Source organism: Benincasa hispida, unplaced genomic scaffold (genome assembly GCF_009727055.1).
Source record: "Benincasa hispida cultivar B227 unplaced genomic scaffold, ASM972705v1 Contig159, whole genome shotgun sequence".
In the NCBI taxonomy this organism is placed as follows: Eukaryota; Viridiplantae; Streptophyta; class Magnoliopsida; order Cucurbitales; family Cucurbitaceae; genus Benincasa; species Benincasa hispida.
Genome location: NW_024064153.1, coordinates 1,094,140 through 1,107,013, shown reverse-complemented (window position 1 = coordinate 1,107,013; position 12,874 = coordinate 1,094,140). Strand labels below are relative to the sequence as shown.

Sequence of the window (12,874 nt, the reverse complement as noted above, 5' to 3'; positions counted from 1 at the left end):
TACATAAAATAAAAAATACAACAAATATAACACATTAAATACAATAAATATAATGAAGATATTAACAAATATGGAAATAATCAACACTAATTTTAGTTATTGGTCTAGGGGTTATTTGAGTTTTAGGGTCAAACGGTCATTTAACAAGTAATCAAATACAAATGTCTAAGTTTAAATCCCTTCCCTATTTTTCTGGATGGGCCTCATATTAGTTTCTACAGGCACAAGTGATGGTAAGTATTTAAACTCAGTGGCTTAGGGAAGGGGACTGTAACACCTCTTTTTTCCATAGGATGGCTAGTATTGGAAGGAATCGAAACAACATTGGTCCTTGCTCTAGATAGTGGGGAGTTATCTTCTAATGACAAGGTTGAGGAAGAAGTTCTCTCTCTCTTCAACAATCCCAATGGCCTGAAAATGCATCCTAAACCATTTGTTCAAGGTATTGAGAGGTGTCCCCTATCAAAAAAGGATGGGGATGAGTTAGTGGCCCGTTTACTCTAGAAGAAATTAAAAGAGAAGTTTTTGGGAGTGATAGGAGCAAGTTGCCGAATCCATATGCCTTTTCATTGCCTATGGCTTTTTACCAAGATAATTGGGATCTCCAAAAAATAGGAGTTGAAAGGTGCATTTAAAGAATTCTTTGAGAGGGGTATCTTAAATAGATCTATTTCAAGATGTTTGCCTGCCTCATTCAGAAGAAGAATGACTATTTTGAGTCGCAAAGAGCTTTAATAGTAGAAAGACTGATCCTAGACCCTTATGGAGTAAAGCCATTGAGGACTATAGAACCAAAAAGAAAGGTGGTGTAATCTTTAAAATTAATTTTGAAAAGGCGTATGATCATGTGGATTGGAACTTTTTGGATAGGGTGATGAAATAGAAAGGTTTTGGACATGAATGGAGAATGACTGGAGTTGTGTTATAAATGTGAACTACTCTTTTCTCATTAATAACAGTTTGGAAGGTAACATTGAGGCTTTGAGCGGTCTTAGGCAGGGATCCCCTGTCCCCTTTTCTTCCTCCTAATTGTGGATATGTTGAGTAGACTTATTTATAGGTGCATTGAAAAGAAAACTACCGAGCCTTTTGAGGTTGGAAATGTGGAGGTGGCTTTGTCCCACCTTCAATTTGCAGATGTACCACTCTTTTTGCTCAGAAAAGGATGATTCTTCTAGGACTCTAATCACATGTTGGGTTGCTCAAGAAAAGATCAAATGTCAGTTATTGGGGGGTCAAATGTGATTAGAATAAGCTTAGAAGTTGCGCGGACTTGATAGGTTGTGAATCTGGCTTCTTTCCTTCCTTTTACCTTGACCTCCCTCTTGGAGAGAACCCGAAAGCTATATCTTTTCGAGATCTGATTGTTGATAAGGTTAGAAAAAAGAAAAGAAAAGAAAAACAGTGTCCCCACTATCTTATAGAGTAAAAAAAATTATAAAATTAAATTAAATTAAAACCTACATCAGGCAATATCTGGATAGAAGATTTACCTTCCATCTTCTTGCACATGGATTCGCCCATTCCTTCCTACGTTACAATGCTGATCTGAATCTAGTTCCCAGAGTGCAGGCTTGTTCTTTTGTGGTTGAAAATGTCCCAGAAATCTGAGACAATTATTTCGTAGTTAAAAATTTTACACTATCCACGATTTAGTGAATATCATCCCCATGTAAGTCTATGTTGTCTATACCCAAGAAGCATCTCCTTAATTTTTCTTTCATTTATGGATCCAATTAAGACATTAGTTTCACATATACATACTATTCCTATTCCAAGCAACTATCATAATCAATTAACTCACATTTTCTTATGCAGGAGCAATTTTCAGTTTATTTTATGTACCATGTAGTCACTTCTTCAGTTATTTACTCTTAATTTATTCTCGGATCAGCAAAAATACAAAATGAATAATAAGCTAAGCATGCACTCAAAGCCAAAGAGTATTTATAGAATATTACTCCAATTGGAAATAATAAAAGACGAATTACACTCGCACAACATAACGTAGAAAGAACTCCAAGCAGACCCCAAAAAACTACTTACATCTCTACAACTAAACATGAAAATTCAAGCAACAACTACTTCAATGCCAGAATTCTTCTTGAAAGCATGTTCGACCTCTTAACATCTACTTCCTGTTATGCAAACCTGGTTCTACTAATCATTGCCGTTGGACTCTGTAAGACCTATTATTCATTCATATGTGAGGAGGGTAAAAACGGAAAACACCTGAAGCATCTTCAGAATGAGTGGAAGGCGTCTATTTCAGTTATTGATGTGGGGACCATGAGGAGAGGTTTAAGAAGGATTTTGGAGAAGAGTGGTGTGGAAATTCTGGGCTGAAGACTTCACTGGAGTGGAAGGTGCTCTAGCATTCGCCTTGCCTAGTTATCTTGTTCTTGCTTTCTTCTTAATTTCTTTTTGGCATTGTGACTTGTTAGTTGATTTCTATATTGTATCGAAAACTACTCTGTTCACTACTCTGTTCTTTTGAATTATATCAAGGCATAAGGGAACCGTTTACCCTGTTCTTGTTTGTTTTGCTTGTTGGGATCTTCTGAGTGCAGGAAATACTAAGATACCTAACAAACCATATGCCTTCTTGGTCTCATTAAGCATGATCAACGTGCTTAACTTCTTGGCTGGGCATCATATATCTTTTCTTGAAATGAAGGGATATTCTACAGAAATGAACAGGACCCCAAAAACAAAGGGCTCCCTTCGTTGTTGTCACCTGATGATGGGCGGTAAAGATGGGAAGAGGAAGCAAGAAAACGATGAATGAAGAGAGAGAGAAAAAGGGAAAAAAAAATTTTTACAAAATAATTGAAAAAGTGTCATTTCCATTAGATATGGTAAAATTGATGGTGGAGACCAAATAACCATTTTTCTCGAATTTTAGGGGGCATTTGGCTGACCAACTTCTTAAGTTGCTGTAAACATGATGTAGTAGGATTAGAATGATGTAATAGGATTAGGGTAAATTAGGGTATTGTGGTAAAATCCTTAATTGATTAGGATTGGAATTAGTTTCTATGATTGATTAGAGTTAGGATTAGTTTCCTTGGTTTATTAGGATTAGGATTAGTTTCTTGGATTAATTAGGATTAAGATTAGTTTCTTTGCTTAATTAGGATTAGAATTAGTTTGCTTTCAAATTCTCTATAAATAGAGAGATTGTCATTGTTAAATTTGTACATTATTGAATAATTCAGAATAATTCGGAGTACATTGAATTACAGAATAAATAGACTCTAGTAGACCCAACAAAGGAAAGAAACAAAACAGAAAAATATTAATATGGAAATTATAGATTAGGAATAAATCCCTAATTTACTTTAACACTCTCCCTCAAACTCAAGGTGGTAGATTGGCAATCAACTTAAGTTTGCAAAGATAACTTCTGAAACAAATCAGCAGCTCTAGGATGGAAACAGAAACCCATGAAGAACGAAAACACAAAGTAGGCTGAAAACATAAACCCACAAAGAACGAAAACAAAAAATTTTGGGCTAGAAACATAGATCCTCGTATATAGATCTATAACAAAACCTACGAAGAAATTCTGAGCTGAAAACAAAGATCCCCATAGAGAGCTACAACAAAACCCACAAACAACTAATTTGAAAATGGAAGAAAGACCCTTCTACAAAGGGAGTTTTGCCATAATTGCAAATAAACAAGATTGGACCAACTTAAACCAAACCAAAGAGTGAATCAAACTTAATTAATCGAACCAAACTCAAATGAACCAAACATGGCTGAAAGAACCGAACCAGACTTAAAGCAAACCAAATCTGGGTTGATTGGACCAACATGGATTAATTGAACTGGTTTATATTGAACCAAATGTGAAATTGAAAAATCGGGACTTCATGAAGTAGTCCCAACCTTCAAAGACAGGAACACAAAGGTGAATAGAATGGAATTGTCTGAGGATGATGGACCTCGACGAAGGCGTGGAACTAGGGGCCTGTGTGTGACCGAAGGAACTGAGTGGAGTAGAGAAGCAGACGCGACATTAGGCATTTGACAGTTGTGCAGATCTGGAACAACACAAATGTGGGTGCTCTGACTTCGAGTCGACGGTGCATGGACTAGACGGGTGGGAAACTCACGACGGCTGAACGTTAGCCGAATCTACACGAGCGGCAGTGGCGGGGTGAATGTGTGGCATGGGCTGCGGAGGCGCGAGATGAACAACGAAACCCGGATCTGGGTAATACAAACGCGATTTAATAAACACGGATCTATTGCACGGACAACGGATGTGAATGACCAGTGGCGGATTTGGGTTTGCGCTACCATTTGATCTATAGTAGGGACTGGTCGCAGATATTGGTTGTTGTGTGTGAACAGAATGAAGACGAAACCGACGCGTGATTGGAAGAAGAAACCAACACACGAAAGTGACGGACAGACTAGGTTGGAGACGAACAGACTTTGCCGAAGATGATGAACGACAACAAAAGAAAAAACCCTAACAAGCAGAAAACCCCTTGGTAACGAACGATGGGTCGATCAACAAAGGAAAAGAACGAATATGGTTGCGGTGAACCAAATAAAACTCTAATAAACCTGAGGCTCTGATACCATATTAAATTTTTAAATTATTGAATAATTCAAGATAATTTAGAGTACATTGAATTACACAATAAATAGGCTCTAGTAGACCCAACAAAGAAAATAAGTAAAAAGGAAAATATTAATATGGAAAATACAGATTAGGAATAAATTCCTAAATTCCTAATTTACTTTAACAGTCATCTTCTTTTGATAACTTTCAATTCATTTGAATAAAATTCTCTCTTGATATTCATCAATTGGTATCAAAGCATCAAGATCAAATTGGGCTTGATGGAGGGACAAAAGCCTTCCACGGTAGAAACTTCCCAAAACAAAGAGGTGGAGACACCCACCGTCCTATCATCAAAGACTACGACCAAACGCTTGCAGTCAGTCGAAGGTTATGTCAATAGTATCATGAGGTTGCTAGAGAAAATTTCTCTTCAGTTGGATCAATTATCCAAAGGGCAGAAACAACTTCGAGAGTTTATAAAAGAAGAAATCAGGAAAAAAAAAAAAAAAAGGGGCAAAAAAAGGAGAAGAAATCGGAGCCGACGACCATAACCACATATTAGAAGACATGGGGCAAGAATTCGGCAGATAAGACAAAGAATCATTGGGGATCACACCATTACAGCATCGTCGGAGGTCATTAACAACTCAACTTCAATAATAAACACTATTGTAGTTTGCACATTTATCGAGTAACTCCATCTTTCCCTCTTTTTATACTTTTCACATTTATCAAGGAACCCCATCTTCCCTTCTATCTGTACTTTTCACATTTATCGAATAACTCTACATCATCCTCTTTCTCTACTTTCACCTTTATCGAGAAACTCTATCTTACAACTCTACAACCCAAACACAAAGTTACTAACTCTAACATATTAATTCCAAACTTATTAACTCCACTCAGTGGGCCAAACGCCCCCTTAGTAGCTAAAATATTAAGTTAAAAAACTCAGGGATTAGAATGCTACCAGATCCATGCCTATAAAGCACAAATACCTGTCAAAAGGCCAATTGTTAGTCTTGGACATGTCGAATTAACACTCTTAACTTGTGTCTGATATGAAATTTTGTCTGACATTAATTTTTTTTCTTTCTAATTTATGACACAAGGACACAGTATGGGAGACATGAGGATGTGGGGGACACATAAATATGAGGACAAAAAAGTGATTATTTAATAAATTGAGCCCTATGTAAACCAAGCCCACTACCCCATTTAGCCCTTTTACACGAAAATACATCAAGCTTCAACATCATAATTTCTACCTACCGTCTCTTGTTTACTTTTTTTTCTCATTAGATTACCTCACTTTCTTTTTTTCTCTCCCTTGTGGAGTTCGTATCTTTGAGCATTGGTATCTTTTCATTTCATCAATATAAAGTTTAGCTTCTTGTTTTAATTTTTTTTTTTTAAATGTTGATTCTTCACTATTTTGTATGCATCAACCATGGGAGTGATAGGTGTGTCTCCTAACTCAAAGACACAGTTATATAACATATAGATCAGATCTATTCAAGTAAAGTCGTAGATGTGCGTCTTCTACTATTTTTTAGGCTCATTTTTTCTCAGATTCTCATCCCACCGTGCCTGTTTTGTGTTGTATTCATGCCTGACGATCTAGACTCCTTAGACCTCATGGACCAAAAGTATATTTTTTCCTTAAAAATTTAAATACAATCTTGACCTGACCTCATATTTGAATTTTCTCTCTTATTCATGAGCTTATGTTTATTCAAGCAAATTTCCGGAAAATCTTACTACGAAGAAAACTGAGAGATGACAAAATTGGTTGATTCTGTGATATGCTTCTAACAGGTTAAGCTGTTTAAATTGAAGTCCGGGGCCTCCACTTGGTGGGACCAAATACAAATGAATCGGAGAATGATTGGTAACAAACCGATCAATAGTTGGCATCAAATGCTCAATATGATGAAGGAAAGATTCCTTCCAGCCGATTATGAGCATATTTTATATAAGCAATATTAGAAATGTAGGTCGGACAATAGAAATGTGGCAAACTATGTAGAGGAATTTCACCATTTGAATGCTAGAACAAGAATCAACGAAAGTGAGAATTACCAAATCGCTAGATTTGTAAACGGTCTAAAGGAAGACATCCATGAACAAATGGATCTTCAACCTGTTATAATTCTATAATTAGGGTTTTCCATTCTTGTAAATATTTTGTGAGATTTTCCTTTTCTATGCTTTGTACTCTTGTATATATTCATATCTTTGGTGAATGAATAAAACATTCTGATTCTTTCTCAAACTAAGAGTTATACATGGTATCAGAGCTCTCTAAATAAACTTAGGGTTTTTGTGAACCTTAGGGTTTGAGAATTTAGAACCCATTTGTGATACGTTTAGGGTTTTGTGGAGAGGTGAGTTTACTCACAGTCGCCGTCTTTGGTTCGTTCGCCGTCGTTAGTCTCCGCCGTCGCAGTCATCACCGCCGCCGCCGCCGTCGAAAAAAAAAAGGCTGTTTTTTTCAACACTGCCCATTCCAACGCGAAGCCCAGCCGCCGGTCTACAAAACCCCCAAAGTCCGGTTGCCATCTGACCAGCGAATGAGGCTCACGCGCCGCTTGTTCCAGCCTGCTGTCCGTCCACGCGCCGGCGCGTGTAGGCGCGTGCGCCGCCATTTTCGTCCGTCTTAAGTGGGTTTCCTCAATGTTGTTGGCTCTTCTTGGTGGTGTGTTTGTTTGGGATAGATAGATATACTCATTGCTTGCGTAGACATCTCTTCGGTAAATTAGGGATTGATTCTTTGCTGTCCGGTGTCTACTTTTTGAGGTAATGGCTGATAAGAAACCAGTAATGTCTGAGATTGTTCCTATGGTGTCAAAAGTAACTGAACACAAATTGAATGGATCCAACTACTATTCATGGAGATCAAATCCATGAGGTGTTTGCTATTATTGTCATAAACCTGGCCATACGAAACGTGAATGCAGAAGATTGTTGAATAAGGGGGAGTTCGCTAAATTTCAGCAGTATCAAGAGTCATTGAGGGCATCATCTTCTACTCCCATTACGACCATCGCAGTGACAGGTAACATTTCTAAATACCTTCTTTCCTCCACGTCAAAATGGGTCATTGACTCTGGCACTACAGACCATATGTCAGGTAACCCCAGTTTATTCTCTACCCTCTGTACATCTACCTCTTCACCTAATGTCACTATAGTTGATGGAACCTCCACTCCTGTTTTAGGATTAGGAACCGTCCATCTCACTGAATCAATTTCTTTGTCACTAGTTTTAAATTTACCAAATTTCTCGTTTAATTTGATTTCGGTCAGTAAACTCACTAGTGATCTTCATTGTTGTGTCTCTTTTTTTTTTCTAGTTATTGCTTATATCAGGATCTTACGACGAAACAGACTATTGGTAAAGGGCGGGAAGTTGGAGGTCTTTACATCTTTGAACCACCAACACCTACGGCCATCACATGCTCTAGCGTGTCGTCTCCCTTTGAATAGCATTGTCGTTTGGGTCATCCGTCTATCTCTGTGTTGAAGAGTCTTCGTCCACAACTTCAACATTTGTCTTCTTTCGATTGTGAGTCATGTCAGTTTGCTAAATTTCATCATTTGAGTTTGTATCCTCGAGCCAATAAACGAGCTAATGCTCCTTTTGAATTAGTCCATTCTGATGTTTTGGGTCCCTATTCTGTTGAGTCCAAAGGAGGGTTTAGGTATTTTGTTACATTTGTCGATGACTATTCTCGTGTTACGTGGTTATATTTAACGAATTACTTTCACATTTTCGTAACTTCCATGCCGAAATTCAAACTCAGTTTAGTGGTATTCTTAAAATCCTACGGAGTGATGATGCTAAGGAATATTTCTCTCATACACTCAAGTCTTATTTAGATGCCCATGGCATTCTTCATCAATCTTCTTATGTTGATACTCCATCTCAAAATGGGGTTGCAGAACAAAAGAATCATCATCTCCTTGAGACAGCCAAAGCTTTGATGTTTCAGATGCATGTTCCAAAATCCTTTTGGGCTGATGCTGTTTCCACAGCTTGTTTCTTAATAAATCGCATGCCCTCTTCCATTCGTAAGGGTGAGATACCTTTTCGTACTTTATGCCCCAAGCAACATTTGTTTCCCATTCCACCCAAAATATTTGGTTGTACCTGCTTTGTTCGGGATGTTCGGCCTCAGCATACCAAGCTGGATCCAAAGTCCTTAAAATGTATTTTCCTTGGTTATTCCCGTGTCCAAAAGGGGTATCGGTGTTATTGTCCTAGTCTAAATAAATACTGTCTCTTATACACATCTAGATGTGTATAAGAGACAGGTTTCACTCCCTGCAGAAAAGAAGGTTATCGGTTGCAAATGGGTGTTTGCAGTTAAAGTCAATCCTGATGGTTCTGTTGCTCGGTTAAAAGCGCGCCTCGTAGCGAAAGGCTACGCACAAACTCATGGCGTTGACTATGCTGATACTTTTTCTCCTGTAGCAAAAATGGCATCTGTGAGGTTGTTTATTTCATTAGCTTCAATCAATCATTGGCCTTTACATCAGCTTGATATTAAAAATGCATTTCTTCATGGTGATCTTCAAGAAGAGGTGTATATGGAGCAACCACCAGGGTTTGTTGCTTAGGAGGAGAATGGAACAGTGTGTCGCCTTCGTAAATCCTTGTATGGATTAAAGCAGAGTTTGGTTTGATAAATTTAGTCAGGTGATTGAAAGCTTTGGAATGTGGAAGTGCAGGTCAGATCATTCAGTCTTTTTTAAGAGATCTGAGGGTGGTGTCATCTTGTTAGTCGTATATGTGGATGATATTGTGATTACTGGTGATGATGCTTTAGGTATCCAGTCACTAAAGACCTTTCTTCATAGTCAATTCCATATAAAAGATTTGGGCATGTTGAAATACTTCTTAGGAATTGAGGTAATAAGAAGCAAGAAAGGAATTCTATTATCACAGAGAAAATATGTACTTGACTTGTTGACTGAAACAGGAAAGCTAGGGGCTAAGCCATGTAGTACCCCAATGATACCCAACTTACAGCTCACAAAAGATTGAGAATTGCTAAAAGATCCTCAAAGATATAGAAGGTTAGTGGGAAAACTTAATTACCTTACAGTGACTCGACCCGACATAGCCTATTTAGTAAGTATTGTGAGTCAGTACATGTCATGCCCTACAGTTGATCATTGGGCTGCATTGGAACAGATTCTTTGTTTTTTGCAGGCTGCTCCCGGGCGTGATTTATTATATAAGGATTATGGTCATACTAATATTGAATGTTTCTCAGACGCCGATTGGGCAGGATCTAAAGAAGACAGAAGATCAACCTCAGGGTATTGTGTTTTTGTTGATGGTAATTTGATTTCTTGGAAGAGAAAGAAGTAAAATGTGGTGTCACGTTCAAGTGCAGAATCAGAATATAGAGCAATGGCACAATCTGTGTGTGTATTGATTTGGATATATGAACTTCTTGTTGAGTTGGGGATTTGAAATCACCACACCGACAAAGTTGTGGTGTGATAATCAAGCAGCACTTCATATTGCTTCTAATCCAGTTTTTCATGAAATGACTAAATATATTGAAGTTGATTGTCATTTTGTACGTGAGAAAATTCAACAAGGGTTGGTATCTACAGGATATGTAAAGACTGGAGAACAATTAGGAGATATCTTCACGAAAGCATTGGATGGAAGACGTATAGATTATCTATGTAACAAGTTGGGCATGATTAACATATATGCTCCAACTTGAGGGGAGTGTTATAATTCTATAATTAGGGTTTTCCATTGTTGTAAATATTTTGTGATATTTTCCTTTTCTATGCTTTGTACTCTTGTATATATTCATATCTTTGGTGAATGAATAAAGCATTCTGATTCTTTCTCAAACCTAAGAGTTTTACCCAACCCATAAGCACGCTTCCAGCAGCAATTTCAATGGCATACAGAGTCGAAGTCAAATAAGAAATATGACTGAAGGCTAGCAATTCCAAGAAGAATATGTGGGAAAAGTCTTTCAATTCATATCAACGTAAAAACATGGATGTTGGTAAGCAAGTTCAAGTTTGGGGAATTTCAAACTCAAAGATGAACCAATTTTTAAACCAAATCAAAGAGTAAAGATTCAAGAACCATCAAGCAAGAAGAGTGGCCCAAACAATTACCAACGACCCAATCTTGGTAATGTTTCCATTGTGGCCAACAGGGGCACTTGTCCAATGAATGCCCCCAAAGAAGAGTCCTGGCTTATGCTGAAGCAGAGGAGACTCAACAAGAAGAGGAAGATCAAAATCTTGAGGAAGAATATAATGAATTACGACCTGATGAAGGGGAATGGATTTTGTGTGTCCTCCAAATAATTTTGTTACACCAAAAACAAAAGTTCACCCACAGAGACACGCTCTTTTCAGAACTAGATGTACCATTAATGGAAAAGTGTGTAATGCCATCATCGACAATGGCAGCAGCGAGAACGTAATTTCTTCCAAATTAGTGCAAGCACTCAACCATATACTTGATCCTCATCCTCAACCATACAAAGTTAGCTGGATCAAAACTGGAGGGGAAGCCCAGATAAGTTTTACTTCCACTGTGCCACTGTGTTGGTAATCTTTATAAAGATCAAATTGTGTGTGAAGTTATTGATATGGATGTGTGCCATGTATTGATAGTCCACCCTTGGCAGTATGATTTACAAGCAGTCCATAGAGGTAGGGCGAACACGTACGAATTCTCAATGAAGGCACTTTGGGTGGGTGCTATGATATCATGAAGGCACTTTGCCACAATTTTGTATGTTAAGGTGGTGAGATTAATGGGTCTAAAGTATTTGACCAAAACCGCATCTTCTTTCTTTGGAATTAAGCATATTAAATTCTCCTTGACACAAGGATTCAGTTTCCCATTTTCATAGAATTCTCCAAAGAGCTGCTTGAAATACCCTGAGAAGTATTTCCAGAATTTTATGAAAAAATCAACTGTACATCCATCAGGCTCTGAGCTTTGTTCTTTTCAAGATTCTTCGAGGCATATCTTATTTCTTCTTCTGAAAACCGGGCTGTTAGACTGATATTCTGGGCTGTTGTTACCTTGGTCCAATTGAACAGTAACAGTATTGAGCCTATACTTAAAGATTTCAAGTAAAGTGATGAGTAAAAATTCAAAATCATCTCTTCAATCTCCCGGAAGGATTTGGTTGGAGTGCCTTGATCGTTTAAGAGCTCTGAAATCAGATTCCTCCTCTTTTTTGCCGCTAGAAACTGATGGAAAAAATTGGTGTTCTCATCCCCTAGCTTTAACCAGTTGAGTTTACTTGTTTGTAACAGATTCCTTTCCTCTGTTTTGAGAATTTCCAGTAGATCCGCTTTTAAGGACAACCTTAAGTTCAGGTCAGTATCAGTGCTTTCAAAGTCTTCATCCACTATTTCCATTCTTTCTAATTACTCAGGAATGTACTCTCCTCTTCTTTTATTTTCTATTTTCTCGTTAACTTGCCTGGAAATTGTGTGTTCATATGGTGTTCCTAAGTTTATAGTTTTGGATAGAGATGTTAAAAGGAGATTTAGTGATGACTCATCTTTGCAAGACTTGGTTTCCAGTTGGATCTTACAACAAGCTTCAACCATGAAAGCTTGGCCCTTTTAAAGTTTTGAAGAAGTATGGTGACAACACTTATAAGATTGAATTACCGAATGATCAACTCATCAGTCCAATCATCAACGTTGCCAATTTGAAAGAATATTTCCCAGTAGACCAATTTTCTCTTTCAACTTAAACTCGAGGACGAGTTTTCTTTCATTTGCATGGAGGGAATTTGACGTATTCATCCTTAATGTATTTTATCTTTTGTTATTAGTTTAGGTTTTTAACTGGTTCTTTAGGTTTTAGTATTGTATTAACCGGTTCTTTTAAAATCTAGTTTTTGTAATCTTTAGTTTCTATAGTTACCGTTTGTAACCATCAGCCCCTAGGTTGTTATGAAGTTTAGTATTTAAAATAAACTTTTCAAATTTTCAATGCATCTTTGAGGTATGTTCAGAATTTTGGCATTCTCTCTCAACTTGGCACATCACTTTTTGTAGTTTCAAGGGTTTTCTTTCCCCTTTTTCTTCTCGATTATGCCTTTTTTTAATCTTCATTTCTTCTCTTTTTTTTTTTTTTTTTAACAGAAAATCTAGTCTTTGTAGGTTTCCTTTTTTTGCCATCTTTGGTATCACTTTAATGCATTAATGAAATGTTTCCTTTTCAAAATATACATGTTAATTCATAATTTAATCTACAACAAACTACGCTTGGAGG

The 12,874-nt window shown here is 37.3% G+C and overlaps 1 protein-coding gene across 1 annotated transcript in view; it reads right to left on the bottom strand.

The window, feature by feature from the left end:
* Window positions 1-12,874, bottom strand: part of LOC120068965 (phosphoinositide phosphatase SAC4-like) — an 86,985-nt gene that overhangs the window by 21,981 nt on the left and 52,130 nt on the right. The window contains exon 12 of the mRNA XM_039020605.1: window positions 1,494-1,607. Within this exon, the coding sequence (XP_038876533.1) occupies window positions 1,494-1,607 (114 nt within the window). The remainder of the gene's footprint in view (window positions 1-1,493; window positions 1,608-12,874) is intronic.